This window comes from Hetaerina americana, unplaced genomic scaffold (assembly GCF_022747635.1).
Source record: "Hetaerina americana unplaced genomic scaffold, ioHetAmer1.1.p SCAF_4, whole genome shotgun sequence".
NCBI lineage: Eukaryota > Metazoa > Arthropoda > Insecta > Odonata > Calopterygidae > Hetaerina > Hetaerina americana.
In genome coordinates, this window is record NW_027286985.1 from 18,474,003 (window position 1) to 18,495,339 (window position 21,337).

The 21,337-nt window shown below is 39.4% G+C and overlaps 1 protein-coding gene across 2 annotated transcripts in view; it reads left to right on the forward strand.

Annotated features, from left to right (window-relative positions):
• LOC139692296 (SH3 and multiple ankyrin repeat domains protein 3-like) overlaps window positions 1-21,337 on the forward strand; it is a 109,830-nt gene that overhangs the window by 8,582 nt on the left and 79,911 nt on the right. For both annotated transcript variants that reach the window (XM_071590397.1, XM_071590398.1), the window contains exon 2: window positions 18,346-18,468. In XM_071590397.1, coding sequence (XP_071446498.1) covers window positions 18,346-18,468 — 123 coding nt within the window. The remainder of the gene's footprint in view (window positions 1-18,345; window positions 18,469-21,337) is intronic.

Genomic DNA, 21,337 nt, shown 5'->3' on the forward strand with positions numbered 1-21,337 from the left:
GACAACTCATAGATTTCACAAATCGAGAGGAATATAAAATGCAACCAGGACGTATTTGCCGGTTTCGTAGACTTCGAAAAGGCGTTTGATGGAGTGAATTGGGAAAAACTGAGAGTATATTGAAGAAAATAGGAATATTTAGGAAGGAAAGGCGGCTGATCCGCAACCTGTAAATGTCTCAGACTGCTCAGGTACGAGTGGGGAACGGGGCGTCCGGATGGGCAGTGTTAGGAAGAGGTGTAAGACAGGGTTGCGCATTATCACCGTTGCTGTTCAACCTGTATGCAGAGGAAATGATTAAACAGGCAGGGGAAGAAATCGAGGTAGGAACGGAAGTGGGCGCGGAATTCGTAAAATCGGTTAGGTTCGCTGATGACCAAGCTTTAGTTTGTCAGTCAGCCAAGGGGTTGCAAGCATTGCTGAGTGAATTGGAAAGTCATTGCAGAACATACGGGATGAGAATCAATATTAATTGAACAAGGCTATTCGAACTTCCACAAAGACAAAGGCTAAGCTAAACATTAAAATAGGAGGCCAAAAACTAGAGCAGGTAGAACAGTTTACTTATCTCGGTAGTGTTTTGGACCAACACGGTCAAAGTAGTAGGGACGTGAGGAGAAGAATTGAGCTAGGCAAAGAGGCTTTCACAAGGAGGGGGGAGTTGATGACAGGGACGTTGAGTAAGGATATTAAGAAAAGACTAGTAAAAACTTTGATATGGAGCATAGCTACAGGTATGTACGGTGCGGAAACGTGGTCATTGAAGCAGGAGGATAAACGTAGACTGGAGGCTTTTGAAATGTGGGTGTGGAGAAGAATGGAGAAGGTAAAATGGACAGAGAAGAAAACAAATGAGGAAGCACTATGGTGAGCGAAGAGAGGGGTTTGTTGGGAGAAATCCTGTGGAGGCAGGAAAAGTGGATGAATGGAGTATTGATCGACATTGGGATGTTGAAGACTGTAATATAGGGCGGAATGTTAGGCAAACGAAGAGAGGGCAGCAATAGAGTAGGGATGTGGGGCGGGATGAAGGAAGGAAAGAAATACACAGAGATGAAGAATAACTTGATGTAGAGTAGGTTTCTGGATTGTGTTTTGTCTCGAGTCACAATATATTTATTTGGCAGTTGTGTCCATCCAAAAACCTACCTGAACCGGTAGACTACTTAATAATAATATATAAATAAGGGTCGCGGTAGTCGAGGGGTTGAGCGTTGGACTTCTGACGAGAGGGTCTGGGTTCTATTCCCGGATAAACCTCTGTCAAGCCTGTGATTTTTCGGGTACCAATTCTTCCTGGGAAATCATAAGTGGTCCAGGGTAAGACCCTGATGTACGAATTTCACAGGCCGTCGGTCTTAGTACTGTGTAAACTCTATCATCACCTACTAAACCGACTTTAGAGTTGATTACTGTGTTTATGGTTCTATATATGTGTGTGTGTATGTGTGTGCATACATGTATAAATAAATGAAATATTCGAAATGCGTCACGAGCATGTATTACGTGCTGGGAGAAACTGCTGGGAAAAAAAATTGGGACAAACCGTGTAAGTCCTCCATCATATTTGTTCCTCTTACTCTCTTCTCGTGGCAGTTTCTGACGAATATGTGGGTTTTCTCTGAGCCTTATCTACTTCTCCCGTTTATGTTTTCTCCCATAGATCCCAAAGACTTGCCGCGGGATTCTTAATGTGGCCTAAAAGAGAAGTAAAGCTTTTCCCTGTTTTCTGCAACCTGTCAAATGAAATATAGATTCTTTAAGGCACACCCTCACCCCTTATTAGGTATATACCCCACGAAATGTGTCATATAAGTGTAACACCTCCAAAAATTTGACCCCTCTGAGTGGCTTCATTCGATCATGTCTATTTTATAATTTGGCTTGTTTTTCTTTTCTTTAATCCAAAACATCCATGATGTGTATTTACTGTCATAGATTGATATTACAAAATACGACATAATCATTTAGGAATTCGGCATTATCCAGCTGATATGGCCTTCATTGTGATTAATAATAAATGAATGCGCTTCTAATAAATCACACGCATGCTGTGAGCGGTAGAAAAACGAATGTATAGCTTGCAACCGCATATGCAGGATCCGCAGCGAACACTGACCAATCGTTGTCTTACAAATTGGACACGATGGATGATTTTCTGGCTCTTGGGTAATAGATTCATAATTTCAAGCTAGATGAGCACTCTCATCCTATTACACCATACCTGTAGACCTTGTCATCACCTGGATGATTGAGGTCCGACTACTTTCCTCTTTGTTATTTTGTCCCGGACGGCGAAACTTGTTAACTAGATTCTTCTCGAGTTGTATGAAGAGACAACTACGCGGTTGCTGAGGTGTAAATGGTTGCTTCGACACACTCGCCATCCTTTCTTGGTCTTCAGTAAAGCTCAAGCGTGTATTCTCCCCCCCCCTCCTCTTCATCGTATGGGAAATTGGGATCGAGATGATGCGATAGCTAAAAAAACTGTCTTCCCTCCCCGAAGCCCCGGGTTCTAATCTCGACGGCGGTAGGATATTTTTGCAGTAGTATCCCAATCCGTAAGTGCTGCTTGGAGAGAAAGTGGGAATTAGAGTATCGTCCGTCGGATGAGACATCAAACTGTGTACCCCTTTACGCCTATTGCTAAGAGTATATTAATGCCGATGCTGGGTTTCTCTCCATCCGTCCTCCAGTCACTGAACATTCTAACCCTATAAAGTTCTTCACTTTCCCTAATGGCTCAAATGATCTTAGCTGTCGGTGGCCTGCCCAAATAATTAATATTAACACACTTGTTCCATTGCAAAAAAATACTCATGCAGTTAATTGATAAAAACCCGATTTTTGTGGTATTTCTCGCCTTCAATTTTAATAAAATATATTGTTTTAAATTTTCGTGGATTTGTCTTAGAACGGTAGGTTTCGGCATTATTATTTTGCCAGCATCGAGTAACTCCGCTGTATCCCACAAAATCATATTATAGCAATTGAATGTGTATCTTTGGATAATTGGGTATCTAAAAATGTTCCTGTTCTACTGAGAATGGGATAAAACTATAATTGAATACTGTCATCAATGATTATCAATGGTAAAAATATAATCGAACGCTGTCTTAGGCATATAGACTGCGAATTACTATTATCAAGTTCGTTATTGTCAAGGAGTCGCTACTTTGGCTATTATGAAACCGGTATCAGCAATCGGATTTTCGTTACTTGTATTCCGAAACGCGTCATATGCGCCTCTCGAAGGTTGTGAAAATTCAGGTTAAATCAAGAAGCATGAGACTCATTTAAGGCGATATCTTTTGCTGAATTCTATGGTCTCGGGCTCAACTTTGTGGAGGTTCATGTTCGTTTAAATGAATATACTTTGTAACTTCCACACAATTTTTATTCGTACTACCGGTTTCAACGCATCGGCATCATCATCAGGTACCAATGTACCTGATGATGACGCCGATGCGTTGAAACCGGTAGTACGAATAAAAATTGTGTGGAAGTTACAAAGTATATTCATTTAAACGGATATCTTTTGCATTTATCAATATACATTGGTCTACTGAAATTCACGTGAGAAAAAAATGAACCTGCACTTTTTTGCATGGTGCGCACTCCGTGATCCGTGTGGTCTCTGGATTTCCGATAAGCCTTCTCTTTTAGTCAAGTAGCCTAATCGTACCAATTTCAGAATTATTGTAGAGCATCGAAAAATCCGTAGCCCATTCATTAGTTGCCTTGAATGTAGCCTTTACTATACTAGCCTGTGTGATAGTGCACTTAAGGCATGGTGAGTGAATCGTAATCAATTATCCAGTAATAAAAATAATAATTCCATTTCGATTATTCGCAATTGTTTTAATGTACGAAACTGAATTTTAGTGTATACCAACTTTCAAATCATACATACTGAGTTAATCAGAATCTGAATATACTCTTCGTACCGCGCACCTGCAACAATCGCGTACTTGACCTCTCAATTATTAGTTCTTACCTGCCTACAGTTGGATTAAAAATTTCAAAGCCTGTAGGGTTGATGATAGCCAAATAAATGATAATCAAGTATTAGCTGTCTATAATTGGATATTGTAGCACCCGGGTTTTGAAAGCCTACTTATTGTCTTGGCTTCGTGATTTCAATTAAAGCCTTCCTGTTGCATGTTTTGGTAAGGAAATTCCAGCTAAAGCACGCCATCTTGTAAAGGATATCATGCAATTTACTGTTATGCCGCTAAAGATATGAGTCCCATTGTGAATCCACTTAAAGTTAAGTTTGATCAAGACTGGAAAACAAAACCTTTGTATTCAAATCGATGTCTTTCTTGTTCGATGTATGAGAGGAGGAGAGTTCACTTAACGTAGAGCCAAGTGCGGAGTGGAATTCGCTCAAGTAGGCTTTTGGGAACTCCTTCGCCTGCTCTCTGCTTTTTACGAGAAAGTTCTGGTACTCAGTAAAGACACCACTTTGGTTTGGTCGTGGCTGTTACCCGGGAGCTTCAAGTTACGGAGTTGCCGCGTGATCTATATAGTAAACCGTTTTGCCACCAACCGCTATGAAATTGAGATAATGTCTTAGACTATATAGTAATCGAGAAACCTATTTCCTGTGCGACCAATCACGCAACAGAGGGCTTACTTCAGATTCGGAGAGTTACCGAAAGATCTCCTTGTTTGGGTTCTGGTATAATTAACTTATTTTCTAACTAATTTCTCAGTTGAACTCGCAGGTCGTGATGCATTATTTCAACGTAATGATTACCTGCCATGATGGTAACCACAGCGTTCATTTGAAATGAGCGGGGAGGGTCCCTGGTTCAAATTCTCCTGGTTCCTCTCTGGTCCTCCTCTAATAAACCCGATACCTGATTTTAAAGGTACGAAAATGTAGTGAAAAATTATAGGTGGCAGTGGTTAGAGAGCATGTGATTTTAACCCTCATTACGTGATTTTCACCCACTATATATTTGTTATTTTTATCCAATCCCTGAGTCGACGGATTTTGCAATTAACTTTGTGAACTTTAAAACTAAAAGGAATGATTTGTATACGCTTCACGTTACTATTTAACCGTTAATGTACAGCTATGCCAGATGGGAAGGAATAATTGATAAATCTTGGATGAATTATATGAAAGATGTGGGCGGAGGGGTGAAGGAACACGTTCATCAACCAAACAATTGTGTTTCCAGCCGTAGTTCTGATAGCGGTTTGCCTCTGATAGTGGTTTGTACCCTGTTAAATCATACTTGTTTTTTCTAAGAATCCGTGAAAAGAAATCTGAAAGAAAAAGCAAAGGAGTTCTAATATCTGCTGAGTAATCGGTCCTCAGCATGCAAGATCGCGAACTTCAGACACCGTCGTGGGGAAGCAATAAGTATTCCTTTTCTCCATCATGGCTGCACTCAAAGTCTTCGAGGCCTTGTAGAAACGACAACGATCTCCGATAGATAATTGTCCACTTGAAAGTGAAAAGCATTTCTGCCCACGGGGGAAGGGGGAACGTGACTTTTCCTTGTGCGTCCAGCGTTTAGCGCGCGCGCTCTCTTGTCCATTTTGTTGTGCTGTGGGAAATCCCGGGGCATTGTGTGGAGTGGTGAGTTATACGGGGCGAAGTGGAGAGGAGTATGCGGCGGGTGGGGGGGATCATCCTATGGCGATGGGTATCTGGGTGGAAAGGACTTGCGTGCGTGCCAGATGTGTCTTACACTTTTTCTCATTAGGGGTGGCTTCGTATCTCCCTCCCTTACCTTCCACTCCACCCCCTTTCGAAGTAAAACGCCACCCCATAAAGCGACGGCCAGCTGGAATGCAAGGAAAATCGTTTCACTCGAGTTAATTCTCCTGTGTTGCCTCCTTGGGGTGCTCATTCGTTTTGTAAGTTCATTCCGACGTCCGCTGCGGTCAAGGGAGCGGCATTCGCTGAAAACATGTGGCGTTTCCAACTAATGTATTAATCAATACATTCGGTGAGGGACAAACTTATTTTAAGATGCGTTAAGAAAACACAATGATATTTCGCACAGCGGATATGTTTCGTAATGATTTACCGTTTTTATAGTAATCGTTACTTGTGCTCTTTTCGCGGTGCCATAGCTTCGAAAATAAGTATATAAGGCAGTGAGCATAGCAGTGGAATTACATCCAACATCAAATTCATTAGTTGTACAGAGGGAATGACGGCAGTAAAAGCCAGTGTCGCTTCCGCGAAGGTTTTTTGACAACTTCTTTAGTAAAACATTCTTCGCTCCCTACTCTCATTACGGATAATCTCAAAGGTTTCTTGCCTCACTTGGTGAAATTTTGATTCAGATAAATTTTGTACTTTTAAGATCATTTTTTTCTTGATTTTGGTGATAAAACACTTTCTATAGTCCATCCCTATTCTCAAAAGTGCCTGTTGGGTCTTGTTAAGATTTAATTGTTCAGGTCTCCCTACGACAAAAGCTTTAATGCCATGGCCATACGTTTAATATCATACAATAATGTGTGTTAGTCGTACGATATTCCAGTGGTATTATGTTTATTAATGTCACATCTTGCTAATAGAGGCAAATGATGGTTTTATGACAATAACTGGATCTCAGTTGCCATTAACGTGATTAGGTTTTTAACTAACAATATGATTAGCATAGTGTAAATCAAGTAGCTTATTATTTAATAAAACCCACGTATTAAATATTGCATAAAGATAGGTATATTTAATTTCTCCCAACGACATTCTCTCCTCCACCACCATACAGCACTTTATTTATTTTCCTTTCGGTCCACTTCACCTTCTACATCCTTCTCCACCCTCACATTTCAAAAGCCTCCAGTCTACATCTATCCTCCTGCTTCAATGACCACGTTTCCGCGCCGTATTTGGCTACTCTCCATATCAAAGTTTTTACGAGTCTTCCTTCATCCCGCCCCACATCCCTACTCTATTGCTGCCCTCTCTTCGTTTGCCTAACATTCCGCCCTATATTACAGTCTTCAACATCCCAATGTCGATCAATACTCCATTCATCCACTTTTCCTGCCTCCTTAGGATTTCTCCCAACAAACCCCTCTCTTTGCCCCCCATACTTAGTACTTCCTCATTTGTTTTCTTCTCTGTCCATTTCACCTTCTCCATTCTTCTCCACACCCACATTTCAAAAGCCTCCAGTCTACGTCTATCCTCCTGCTTCAATGACCACGTTTCCGCGCCGTACATAGCCACGCCCCATATAAAAATTTTGGCAAGTCTTTTCTTAATATCCTTACTCAACGTCCCTGTCATCAACTCCCTCCTCCTTGTGAAAGCTTCTTTGCCTAGCTCAATTCTTCTCCTCACGTCCCTACTACTTTGACCGTGTTGGTCCAAAACACTACCGAGATACGTAAACTGTTCTACCTGCTCTAGTTTTTGGCCTCCTATTTTAATGTTTAGCTTAGCCTTTGTCTTTGTGGAAGTTCGAATAGCCTTGTTTAATTAATATTGATTCTCATCCCGTATGTATTGCACTAAATTTCCAATTCACTCAGCAATGCTTGCAATCCCTTGGCTGACTGACAAACTAGAGCTTGGTCATCAGCAAACCTAACTGATTTTACGAATTCCCCGCCCACTTTCATTCCCACCTCCGGCTCTTCCGATGCCTCCTTAATCATTGCCTCCACATATGCGTGGAACAGCACCGGTGATAATGGGCAACCTTGCCTTACACCTCTCCCTAACACAATCCATCCGGACTCGCCGTTCCCCACTCGTACCTGAGCAGTCTGAGACATTTACAGGTTGCGGATTAGCCTCTTTTCCCTCCAATCTATTCCTATTTTCTTCAATATACTCATTAGTTTTTCCCAGTTCACTCTATCGAATGCTTTTTCGAAATCTACGACACAGGCAAATACCTCCTATTTTTATTATATATTCCTCTCGATTAGTGATCTCATTGCTGCAATGGCATCACGCGTACCTCTCCCTTTCCTAAACCCAAACTGATCATCCCCTATGTAATCATTTGCCCTACTCTCTATCCTTTTCTTGATGATCCTGATAATAACGTTATCTGCGTGGGATATCAAACTTATTGCTATGTAGTCCTCACATGATGTAGCTTTTATCTTTTTCGGAATATGAACTAAAACTGATCTCACAAAGTCTTCCGGCCAGATTCCTTTGTCATAGTTGGTACGAATCAGTCCATATAGTCTCTTCCTACTACATTTGCCTAAACATCGCCGTAGTTCCGCAGGAATGTTGTCTACCCCCACGGCTTATCCGATTTCATCTCCCTTAATGTCCTTTCTGTCTCATTGTCGAGTATGCCTGGACCTAAGCTATATTCCTCCACGTCATGCTCCTGTTCTACTATGTCTAACCTTGTTCTCCTAATATTTGTTTCCCGTGCCAATTTATTATTCAACTCTTTGTACTTCCCACGGCCTAGCGCTCTGTATATACTCTTCCATTTTCTTCTCTCATCAATCTGTCTAATCATCTCATTCGTGATCCATGGTTTCATTGTCCTTTTCCGATTAAAAGTTTCTTTAGTTTCATTTGCTGCTTTCGATATCCCTTTTTCGATGTATTACCATGTTTCTTCGATAGTACTCAGCTCTGTATCCTCATCCATGATTTTCTCTACAGCCTGCTGATACTCCTTTCTTTTCAATCCATTTAATGTTTCTGACTTCCATTTCCTAACCGGATGTCCCTGCCTTACCTTTTTGAAAGGGACGCTACACTTCCTAGCAACTTAATTGTGATCAGAGGCCGCATCCGCTCCCGGGAAGCTGTGCGAATTGATCACACTGTTCCTATATCTGTGTCTATCCAGAATATACTCGAACTCCTACCTTGCTCAGTCAACTGGTATTTTCCATGTGTACCAACGCCTTTTGTGGTTTCTTAACCAAGGGTTGACAATGACAAAACCCTGTCTTTTGCAGAATTCATTTTCTTTCTCCCCGCGCTCATTCCCCGTACCTAAACTGTAGTCCCCCGCCTCATCACCATCTCTTCTTTCGCCTACAGTCCCATTTAACCTATATTGTTTTGAAATTAAATTGATTTCAGTCCTCATACTGAAGGTAAAGGATTTATCTCTAGTTACCTGTATGCAGGTATATATTTGTTTCCTTTTCGCTGGATATAACACTTTCATGTCCAAATTATATTTTTCATTGGCCACTATACTTGGAAAAATAAATTGGAATAAAAATTATTATGGGTGTAAAATAAGTCTTACTCGATGTTAATCCGTGCTTTGAAGGTATTATTCCCTGGCTACACCTGGGAGTATTAAATAATTGTGCTTGATTAGCTGGATGGAAGGCTTCTATATAAGGTATTATGTAATATTGGAAATTTAGGTCCACCTCGATAAATATAGTCAGATTTTTCTTATTTATAACATTGCCTTGATAATTCAGAATTGAAAATGATTTGTCTTTGAAGGCAGTAGTATATATTGGTGTTATTTTCCACCGAAATATTCTGTATAAATAATATGTATGAGAATTATGACACCGTCTCTCCAAAATGCGATGACTCCATAACCATTGTTCACAGTTATTCAAGAAATATATGCATGGTTGATTTATTGACCTCTTAAGCTTCATCGTAAGCCATTGCATTCGTATTTTTTCCGTAATATGAATGGAAAGTACAACTTTCAGTTCTTTTTATTTGTGTATCGATACCGTTTTGACATCAATAATGTGTTTATTACTATGGAACTTTGTCGAGCGGTAGTAAAACTAGACGAAGCAAAGAGGTGAATTGATGAAAAAGAAACGTTGCGAGGTGGTCTTTCCTGGGGTGGCTTCCATATAAATTCTCGGCTGCGCGAGGGATGATGACCTTCCTTTCCTTCTCTTATTTTTCTCCTTCCCTCTCGCTCTAATCTTTCAGGTCTTACTTTGGTACAAAGTAAGCGATCTAAGAATTAATGGGTAAACGAGCCAAAGCTAAATCTAAGGAAACGACAGATGGCTGAACTGAATTGCTCCATAATGCGTAAATTGGCAATATGTGGGTTCACAGATTTGTTTGGAAAATGTGAAAGTCTTAAGAGGACAGTCCGGCGTGAGTATTATTCTGCCTTTAGCGGAAGGCTCGAGAGAGCTAACGACTTCCTATTCGAACATGAGACAAATCGAAACGAAAGGGTAGCTAAGGCTTTGCCCTTGTTATTCTCGCCCCTTTTGTATTTGCCCTGTAGTAGGTTTCGGCCTCTCTAAGGGATTGGATTGATGATGAGAGTTGAACTCTGACCTCGAGGGTATACGAGTTGTTCTTTGTTTGGAATCTTTTCACGAAATTCGAACCTATAGAAAGATGCAGTAAACTCATGGCTTTGAAGTCCTTTTTATGTTGGCTATGAGACGGGAGCTCAACACACACTTATGGATTCCATGACAAAAAGTTCCACTGTACTCTTGTGAAAGTGTTGTTTTTGTGCCTCAGGAAGTATACCAGTTAGTACAATACGTACGTCTTCCAGATATCATGATTTCTTCCCAAGTAGCGTAGCCTAAAATGCCGAGAACTTTATTTATTCTTGAGTATTACTAGAGAATGAGAGTTGGCGGTGTGACGGCAACTGGTTAATCGCAGTTCGCTGTGTCATGTCTCCTTTAAAAGTTTCTTTGTAGCTTTTGTATTTGAAAATTAAAGTCGCTTTCCAAAAGGAAGTGCTTGTTTCAATAAGTCGGATACGGAAAAAGTGTTTTTTATGGTGGACAGTTTAAGTATAGCTCAACACATTGACTGCTTCAAATGAAGATATCTATCAATGGGGACGGGAATTTTTTGTAGTGTATCAGCATAAACTGTTAGCGCTAACTAGGAAAATTTTTACTTGAAATACTGAGAATTACGATAGTAGAATTCCCTGTAAACCTTGCCGACCCATGGCAGCATTTCGTAGTGTCATTTTCACAGCGTTTGGCTAGCCGTATTTTTTTCCCTGCTGAAGTCAGTTAATAAAGGTAGTGAAGGCCGTACCAGGCCTCACGCATAGTAGTTTCTTCTTTCAGGGTAATGCCTACTTCATAAAACATTACCTTTCCATTTAAAACTGTGTATAATACAACTTGTAATATTTGCGTTCAATCATTATAGTTATCATGGTCTAAAATAAAATTCAATTATTTTTCACACACAGATACATTACTGCCTCCATTTATATACTGTAAGCCCAGTAATCAAGCCCAAAGTCTGTTTGATTGGTGATGGCATAAAGGCTTAGTACTACTTAGGCTTAGTCCAACGCTATATCCCTGGACTACCACATTAACGTATAGCAAGCGACTTATAGCATACTATTAGTAGAAGTAAAAGAAGAAATAACGAACTTCGTCATTGATCAGGTATGCATGCCATAATGCAATCATAGGGTGGAAGAAGTCAATAGAGTACACGATCAGTTAGAGAACATAATCGCAGCTGTTCCTGGAGGGAAACATATAACTGTGTTGGGAGATTGCAACGCAATGGTTGGTGGATGGTAGTGAGGTAGGGGACTACGGTTTAGGAATAAGAAATGACCGCGTGAAGAAAGCAATAGAGTTTCGCAGGAGATAGGGCTTAATCAAAACAAATAAAGGTTTTAGTCAGTACAAAATGCGTAGGTACTCATGGGAAATTAATTTTTCTTTATAAAAAGAGGTTGGAAAGATGGATGCACATCGTTTTGATTGTCAATAGGATATTGAAGAATGTGATAGACAGAAGAATGTTATGGTAGTGAGGAAAGAGTAGGAATAGGATAGGGATGTTGAACGGAATTAAGGGAAGATAGAATGACTCGGAATTGAAGAGGGGCTTATTGAAATGTTGGATGTCAAGTTATGTTTTGTGAAGAGAGACAAAGGAGGTTTCGCTGTACCGTTTGACAGCTTTTCAATGTAAAAACCTACCTTAACCGGTAAATTACCTATAAGAATAATCACTTAAAATGAAGAACAACTTAATTTTTGATGTTGCGTGACAGGTGTGTAACCACCCGCTTCCAGCGGAATATCATGTAGATTGGTAGATGGACTGGCATTACATTAAAAGAAACATTTTATGTAGCTCAACATTTTCAGGGTGTAACAATCATTCGCCTTGACTGGGATCCCAGTAAAGGCAAATGATTTTTACACTCTGAAAATGTTGCATTGAAATGCACATTAGCAGATGACTCCGTTTAAAGTTACTGTTGCGGCATCTCCCGCAGTTTCTTTGGACTTAGGTAGTAATGGAAAATTTGTTCTTATTTTCCTAAATGAGCATGCAAATATTTCTCGCCTAATTTGCGAGCCTATAGTCAAATAAAATCTTTCTTGGCACATAGTACTGCATTCCGATAATATAATGATGCTAGTGAAAAACCTTTTTCATGTTACGCAACCCCGTATATTTTAACAACTGGCACAACTTTAAATTTTTGTCTTGTATTAACACTGCTGTTCTAAATCTCTGTGTTGAATTTACACACCTGTTCTGCCTGCTACGGTACTGATGAAAAAGGGTTTGCCGGACAAATGACAATTCTGACGAACAAAGACCTGCACTAAATGGCTTTCCTGGGGGAAATGTGAAGATAACGCAATCGTATGATCACGTATGACGCCCTAAAATGATGGTGGCCTATCTAGGAAAAATACAAATCTCTTTGGTTAGAAGGGTATATAAAATGTTATGGCGGCCATACAGCCCTGTAGTTTCCTCGTGCATCTTTTATGACCATTCTCCAGAATATTTTAGGTTTTCTTTCGGCGCTTATTGAGGGGTTGTGACATTTTGCCTTAATCTGATGTTCACTGAATGTGCTTGAATGACGCCGAGCAACCGCGCATATTTCTATCTGGAATTTAAACAATTTGTATCGGTGTAGATGAAATTGTCTGCCAATAAATGATTTTATTGGGACTGGTCTCATCACCTGTAAGGGTGTGATTTGTGAATATCTTTTAATATGCACCAGAGGTGAGGCTGTGGGATGTTGCTATGCGACTTCTAAGATGGTGAAATATAGCATTGATATTATTAAATACTGATCAATACGAGTCCATCTGGTCAAAACGTAAATTTAGTCTCTGTGAGGTTTAATTTTGAATAGGCTTTGCTCATTCTAAAACACGCCGGGTCTTCGAGCGTTTTTGTTATGCAACCAAATCGATTACCTAGAGGCGAGGGTGGGATTTTCACCAAATCGCAAAGCTCTGTAAATTTTGTGAAATGCGTATTGTCGACGTTTTTTTTACTTCGTAAGGGGAATTTCTAAATTTAAAGTCGATGGAGTCGAATTAGTAGGGTTTTATTTAAATTCTACTGGCCCAACATTATGCTATAGCCTTAAGAATTTTAGGCCCACCGCAAGGAATACGGTCGCTGTGAACGTTAAACTGTGGAGTCTGAAATGAACACAAATATCGTAGGTGTCAAATCGAAAATGTCTAACGAAATCATCGCCAAATCCAAAGGAATTCAGTTGAGTCAATTGATTACAAAATCGTATAGGGACCTATCTAGTGCTACAAACTGACAAATATTCAGGCCGGGAAAATAAGCCCTGAAAATTATTAAGGGTCTATTTCCCACGTTGTTCCCCTCCCATAAAATATTTTTATTCCAATTCCTAAAATAAAATACAGCCCAACAGGTTTTATAATCATCTCACGTCACTCACCTCTATAAAATCAAAAGCAAACCAGATCCCGTGAAAAATATAGCAACGACCCCAAAGAATCCTAATCTTATCGAATTTCCAATTTTATGAAGTGCTTGTCCTTTGAATTCTGGTTCTCTGATTTCGAGGCCAGACTGAAGGCGATTCGGCGGTGAAAAGGTTCCTGCGAGCACCGATTGACAACGATAAAAAAATCTGAACATGGCATCAGCGTCATTATTGAAACTACAATTCAAAGTCAAGATGTCCATTTGAATGGCGGTCATTATTGTAAAATTGTTCCGCGGAAACTACATGAGTGATAAAAAAAATCATATTGGCTCCTTGAGAATCATGTTGACCTCGATTTGATGGAGAAATTTCGAAATGCTCATAAATCTGTTCAATATATATGAACTGTTTCAGTTTGTTATATCATTTCATGGAGTGATCTAAAAAGGTTTGACTTGGGTAAAGAGGGGTCAAAAATTGTCAAAATTTTATGATATAATTATTGGACGAACTGTGTGCCAGTGACCATGTGGGCACAAGTGTGAATGTGTATTTGGCGATATGCGTATGCGTGAGATAGTTTCGATCGATTATCAGAATTCTTCCCTGAAGAGGCCTGCTTGGCAGGTGAAACACCTGGTGTCAGGTCTTCTCTGGACACCTACCTACTCCCGCTACCTACTACCTTTCTTAGAATTTTTGTTTTCATTTGTGTAATTGACGGGTCACTGGTATAGGAGGAATCCTTGTTAATCCTGAGCGATTGAGTGAGTGCGATTTACGAATGTGTAACACCCCCGAGTGATTGACTGATTGAGCGTTGACGTAAGTCCTTTCTTTTTCGTATTTGTATTTTCAGTGCGATTGACGGGTCACGGGCATAGGAGAAAATCCTTGTAAACCCCAAAAGTGTGCGTGCGTGTGATCTACAAACCTCCCTGTTTCCGAGCACACCCAAGTAATTGAGTGACTGCGAACTTGATCTTGGGCCCTTTCTTTTTGATTTTTTAATTTTGTTTTTAATTAATTTTCGTTTCTATATGAGATCAAGGGGTCCCTGGCATAGGAGGTATCCTTGCCAACCCTGAGAGTGTGTGTGTGGGTGTGAATGCGATTAACGAGAGTGACTGTTATCCCTTAACACATTTTAGTGATCGAGTGGTTGTAAGTCTGTTTCCTTTATTTATTTTTGCATTGTTTGTTTGTGATTGAGGTACACGAGTGTCCCTGTTTCCCAAACACACCCAAGAGATCGAGTGTGTGTGTTTCATTTTCCTCTGACTTGTCACATTGTTTTTACCTACCCCTTTAAACCCACTGTCAATCATGGCATTGGCTTTTTCGTTTTTTATCTAAAATGAAAATTATTAGAATTTATTGGTACAAATGTAGCAAAACTTCAAGATTTAACAAAACTTCAGTTGTCTATTGAAGAAACCAATATGCAATATTCGTGTCCATAACTATTTAAATATATTGGCGGTATAAAATTTGTAGATGATTTTAATGACCACTTAATTGTGAAGTATTATTATGACATATTGAAGTAGCGCATTGGGATTCTGTCAAAAGCGCCAATATATCCTTGCTGATTTACAGGAATGGTATGCGTAGTTGTACGTAATTTAAATCCGTGATTGCACCTATTCATACGCATGCACGCACACGTAAGTCCTACATTATTAGTTTTAAGCTATAATCGTGGAAGATCAGATTGTTAGGAAACAAGTTAACGGGTATTAGTCACAAAGCCATTAAAAATGGAAGGCTAGTGGTAATTTTGTAAATGATGGGCCCAACTGTTTACCAAAATTACCTATTATTTACATTACTTTCATGGGATCGGTTTCGTGCATCTCTGTGCTCACCGTTATCTTAATCGGTTATTCTCTTCGTGTCTTGATAGGTATTCGACTTCATGTCTGCTATTATCTTTTTACTTCGTGAAAGCGTCTTTAATTGGTTTTACAATCACAACAATACCTGACGAAAAAGGTGAACAATTAGAGATCCAGCATGTTGAGGTATGAATCGATGGAGTGGATGGAGTCTGTAATTCTTTGTTGCACTTAATGCTACCACATGTTCGACTAAATACTTATAGGTGAATATCATTTTCATTTAATTTAAAAGTTAATTTTATTTTTTTAATCATATACTTCAAATGTTTACATTTTATAATATTGATTCTGAATTAATTTTTTTAAACGAGAAATATCTTGTTATGCTAAAGGATTGTTGATGATTTAAAATTGTTCTTAGTTGCTTATTGATGGTTTCCTTCATTTGCCCAGAAATTAAAGGTACTCGCCCAATGATATCTAAATTAAAAAGTCAATTTTAGCTCTTATAGGATTGCGTTTATTATCAAGTGTAAAAAAAGACTGCCTATTCATTGAGACTCCTTAATTTTTTGTCCACATTCATTACCTTTCGTAATTAGAACCCTCATTGATGGTTAGTTGTTTTCTCGGTCAATACATTTGCCATGTGGAAAGCGGGAAATGTGCTTGAAATCTCTTGCAAACTTTTTGTTAAGCAATGTAAGTACAAAATCCCGAACTGAAATTGAAAAAAACATTCTTAAGGAGGGGAGTAGCCATCGATAGGATTGATGTATTTTCAATACCTTCTGAAATGATGGAGATTCAGATTTAGTGGAAAGATCAAGACGGGAAAAGAGGGGTTTATACCGCTTGTAATACACACCAAGGAGGGAAGTGCGACTATATCCTTCATTTGGTACTGATTTTCTTTCGGATTACTTTTCTTTTACCTCAAGGAATTGTTGTTAAATTAATTTTAAGCCTTCAGAAATGATTCATCTCGGTAAAGACTAGGGGTTTTGGTTCAAAATCTTGTCATAGCGTCTTATTCCTTGTTTTTCATATTTTATTTTGAATTTTTCTGTCAGTTGAACCACGGCTTATTGTCAGAACGACATCGTTCCGCTCTCCACCTCTATTCCACTGAAAAAGACTCATCACTTACAGGATAAGATTTATTATTTGATGAGTTATCATCTTGTTGCGCAGTATACGTTTGCAACCCTCATATATACAAGATTTCATTACTTTTTTCTTAATTGATGTTGCAACTAATTAGCAAATGCTGTTGGCAATGCAGGGGCTCAATTATGCCTCTAGTCAAAGTCTTGGAAATTTTAATACCCTGCCTAGTCCTCTTTTTATTTCCTACCTATTACTTCAACCAACTTCCCTTGTGTATTTCGAAAAAATCTCTTAAAATTCAACTCTACATTACAGCATGAGACAAGTAGTTTTGAGTTAAATATTCAGTGAATCCATGAACACCATCATTCCAAAAAACTGGTATAAATTATTATTTAATTAATTAATTTATATAATTTATTTTAGTACCCTGCAAGCCACCGCTGGGGTGTATGGCAGGGGGTTAACACAAACCAGACTAATTTTGACCGGAATGTGACTCTACCGCGATCGGAAAATGTTATTCTGATCCCTTATTTTTTCGTGGAAAAAATGACATCATAAATCTATCTGTTTTACACTTTATCTATGTTATTTTATTGACATGATAAAATAGAACGATGGGGGTAATAATGCATTTTCAACATCACTGCTTAAGAGACCTTCCAATTTTTGTAAAAGCTTCAATCTGTAATTTAACCTTCACTCCGTGAGTGGTTCCCAGCCTAGTGACTCTAATATTTTGGAGACGCCACTAAGTTTATTATAACAACGTTTTACAAATTTAACTCTCTACGCTGCACCCGATCAAATTCGGTAATCAATCAAACTTCGTGAGGATCCCATTTACGTACAAGCAGCATATTCTAAATGAGGCCGAACCAGCGAGTGATAACATTTCTCTTTGACCTTTTCATCACATTTACCCAATACTCTTCTAATAAATCCTATTTTCTTGTTATTATATTCCCCGTTTGTGTTTCACCCAAGAGAGGTCACGAGTGAGGGTAACGCCTAGGTGTTAAATTGAGTCCACACATTCCATCACGGTGTTCCTGGTGCAGTAGGCGTTCGGGAGGGAATTGCTCTTTTTCCAAATATTTGTCACTACTCACTTTTTAAAGTTTAATTCTAATTGCCAAGTAGTATTACTTTGCTCGCCTGTAGAAAATAAGATGATCATTAATGACAGTCCGCATATTCTATCGTGTTGTGAAGTCAAAATACCTGAAATGTGATGGGATGAGCGTCCAATTAATATTAGTGTAATTACCGATTTTTTTTAGCGATGTTGGATGTAATTCCTGTTTTATTATAACATGATTATTGCCAAGCATATTGAAAGCAACAACTAGGCCGTAATTTCAATTGCTTGCACTCGTACGTGAAAACATTTATTTAAAAAGAGGAAGCATTTCATTTGAGAACAATCTTAGATTGAAAACTAGATAATGGGAGCCTTTTTTGTTATATTTCATTGTATTATGCGTCTCTATTCAGGTCAACCCCTCGTGATGAAGCCTTTAAAGAAACCGAGAAAACATTTTCTACCTGAAACAAAGGACCGAGGAAGAAAACTTTTTCGTATCTTTATAAAAATGAATAAAATCTCGTTTCCTCCTCGTTGACGCACAGCATGCCGTAGTCGTCAGCAATTGTTTTCATCCTTTTCGAGTATTATTCCATTTTTTAATTTCTTTTTCTCTTCTCTCTCCCTCCCTGGACACTCCTTCGTCCTTCCCCGTTCCAAGCAAGCGCAGGTCCTGGATCGCGTGCGCCCGGACCGCGTCATAGTTACCAAGCCGGAGGAAGACCGCAGGAGGAGGACAATCATCGTCGAGAAGAAAAATGGTTCCTTTGGATTCACGCTGCAGGTGAGTGAGGGTCGCTCGACCGCGAAGTGAATGGGTGGCGTCACGCCCTCTTGGCCGTTGCCTCAAATGGTCGACCCGTCGCCATTGTCGTGTGAGGGCCGTCGGTAAATTGAGGCGGAAAAAATTAAATGCAAAGGTCTTTTTTAAAAGGGTTTAGTCTCCTTGCTTACCACTCCTACGAATAATAAGTCTTCCAATCAAGAGGAGTTTTTATGTATTTCCTAATTCCCCTTCCCCATTGCCTGTCGCTTCAATCATTTCAAGTACTTTTGGTGAATTCTTTATCTCACATAGGGCGTGATATTAGGGGACTCTTTTTTCTATCTCGCTACGTTCCTCGCGATATCATTACCGGGAAGTAAAACAAGAATATGATGTGGTTAGCAAATTATCTTCTACATTCTAATGGAATATTATTTTTATTTTTGATATGAGTCAAAATTATTCAGGCTGGAGTGTATCTAATGTAAAAAAAATTATAACTTTCTTAGTATCCATTTTGTACCTTTTTAAATATTGGGAGACCAATGAAATCAGTTATTTAAGTAGGCACTAAATCATCGTGCCAAAGTTAAAAAATTGCACGAACTGTTAACCGGTTTTAATGTCCTATGAAAGATGCAAATTAAGGAAGGGCGAACCTGAAGTCAAGATCTAAAAATTAAAATGTATTCAACAAGTTGCGAGTGCAACCTTTTAAATTTAACAATGCGGAACAGCTAAATTTTCCATTTGTCTTTTGATTTTACCTTTTTCCAAAACGGCGGGATTTAAAGTAATAAATGTATTCACTGGCTGGCTATTGTTCATTTAATTGCCTTTGCATTAATATGGGAAAGTAAAAAAAATAGAATTAGTATACTCGTTGTGCAACGATTATCCTACCCGTTTGATGTTACATGTGCAAGAACTACATCACATAGGAATTGGAGATGTGTTTGTTTCGTGGAAAATTTTACGGCGCTAACCCAACTTCCGTAATACGTTGGTTAAAAAGTGAGGAGTGAGTATGCGTCGTATGAGCAGTGGATTGCGGGCACGGAATGTAGTGACTTCTTTATTTTCAGTATGAGCTTTCGGGAGGTTGTTCCCTCACCCAATCATTCACACCAAGAGCAATCAGGGTTGTGGTTGACACTGATTTTCCTGAGCTGACCTCCATGATCCTCTAGATAGCGAGGTCATCCCGTCATAATTACGCTGCTACCGTCTGTCATCTCTGTACCGTACTCCGGTGACACGGTCGGAAGCATGGGCGCTGTCGGCTGAACATCCCATACAACCTTTCAGAATCCCTTGTGGTCCCATGAAATCGAATCATGCATCCCTTGGCGGATTCGAGTCGCTAAAGTGCACCATTTCAGTTATTTTCTGTCGCCGCGGTGATATCGGGATTTCAGCTCCTGTCCCAGTTGCGAGGAGGATGCCTGAACGAGGGCTCTTTAGTGCAGTGTGTGTGTGTCCTTTGTTTATTAGAAGTCATACGTCGGCAGTTCCTATCGAGGCCACGTTAATCCCTGGCCCCGAGGGCAATGAGATGACTGTGACCTTATGCTTCTCGGCTGATCGATACCGGTGGCGTGTCCTTGTCCTGCGATGCACAAGTTGCGGTGGATTGTTAGCTTGCATCATCCCACTGGATTTTTCTCATGATTGTGATGTATTCATTTAGTGTTATTGGATTTTCCTCGGTTGAATTTGTTGCTCTTTTATTGGTCAACGTGTTGCCGTGTTTTCAAATTTCCTGTTTTCAAGTTGGTGCTATCTCATTGAGTAGTCTCGCCATTAAAGACAACTCACTTGAAAAGTTCGGTTTGCGCTAACCTTTAGGTATATTACAGGCATGGTTAACGAATTAAACCTCATTAAGGCACCTAAAACACCCTAAATCCTATCACTGTTTTGCATAGATTGCAAATACTCTGGTAAGCCACCCAAAAGGAGACGCCTCCAATTTTCTTCCACTTCCTCTTAAAATTACTTCCCTTAATTGAGTAATTCTTTGGAGATATTACCACTTTTCATTCCCCGGACAATTCGATCGAACCAAAATTCATTCGCCTCCCTGCCTTCCCCATTGAAAAAAACATATTCACACCTATCAAGGAACAAGTGAGTTTTCATTGTTATTATGTACCGGAAGATGACTAGAAAGCATTGAAATGCGTTTTAGTTCCAACAAATAAGTAGGTAGAACAGTAACAGTTAATTCATTGGTCATGCCATTGTTATATCGGCGTTGCTTTTCGTACTCATTAATTTTATTCGGGCTTCTTCACTCGGAGCGCTTTCGAGTGCCATCCGTCGTGGATGTCGCAACGAATTCATGTGCTACGTAGGCGTTTGTCTGCAGAAGAAAGGAAATACGGTTTAGTAATCGCCCTGAAGGAAAAGACATGCAATGCTTGAGCTTAGATTAGTGGACAGAATCCGATAGCATTCGGGAGTTTCAAGGCGGTCAAGTCAAATAAACGTTGCGTCGGCTTTGTTCCATGTTTCAGAGAATATGTTGGTGTAACGGAAAGCTTCTTATGTATGTATTAATCAACATTTCCAATATATATACAGCTGAATGCGCCATTTTCGACGAGAAAACTTTGATCGGATGAGTGAACACCTTTTTTTCTTTCGTAATAACGTATAAAATATAGGCGTATCTCTTTATCTGTGAAGGGTTTGATGAAAATTAAGTTAAAAAGTACATAAAACTTTATTAAGATGCTGCAGAGTGTGATACATAGTCAAAATCAGTGCTCTGTTTTTCTCAGTGCTGGTGTTGAATAGTAAGTACTCCGCCCATTAAATTCGTACAGAATAAACAAATATTCCGTGGAGATTGTTTTGTAAATGAAGCAGTTGGTTGTTGCAG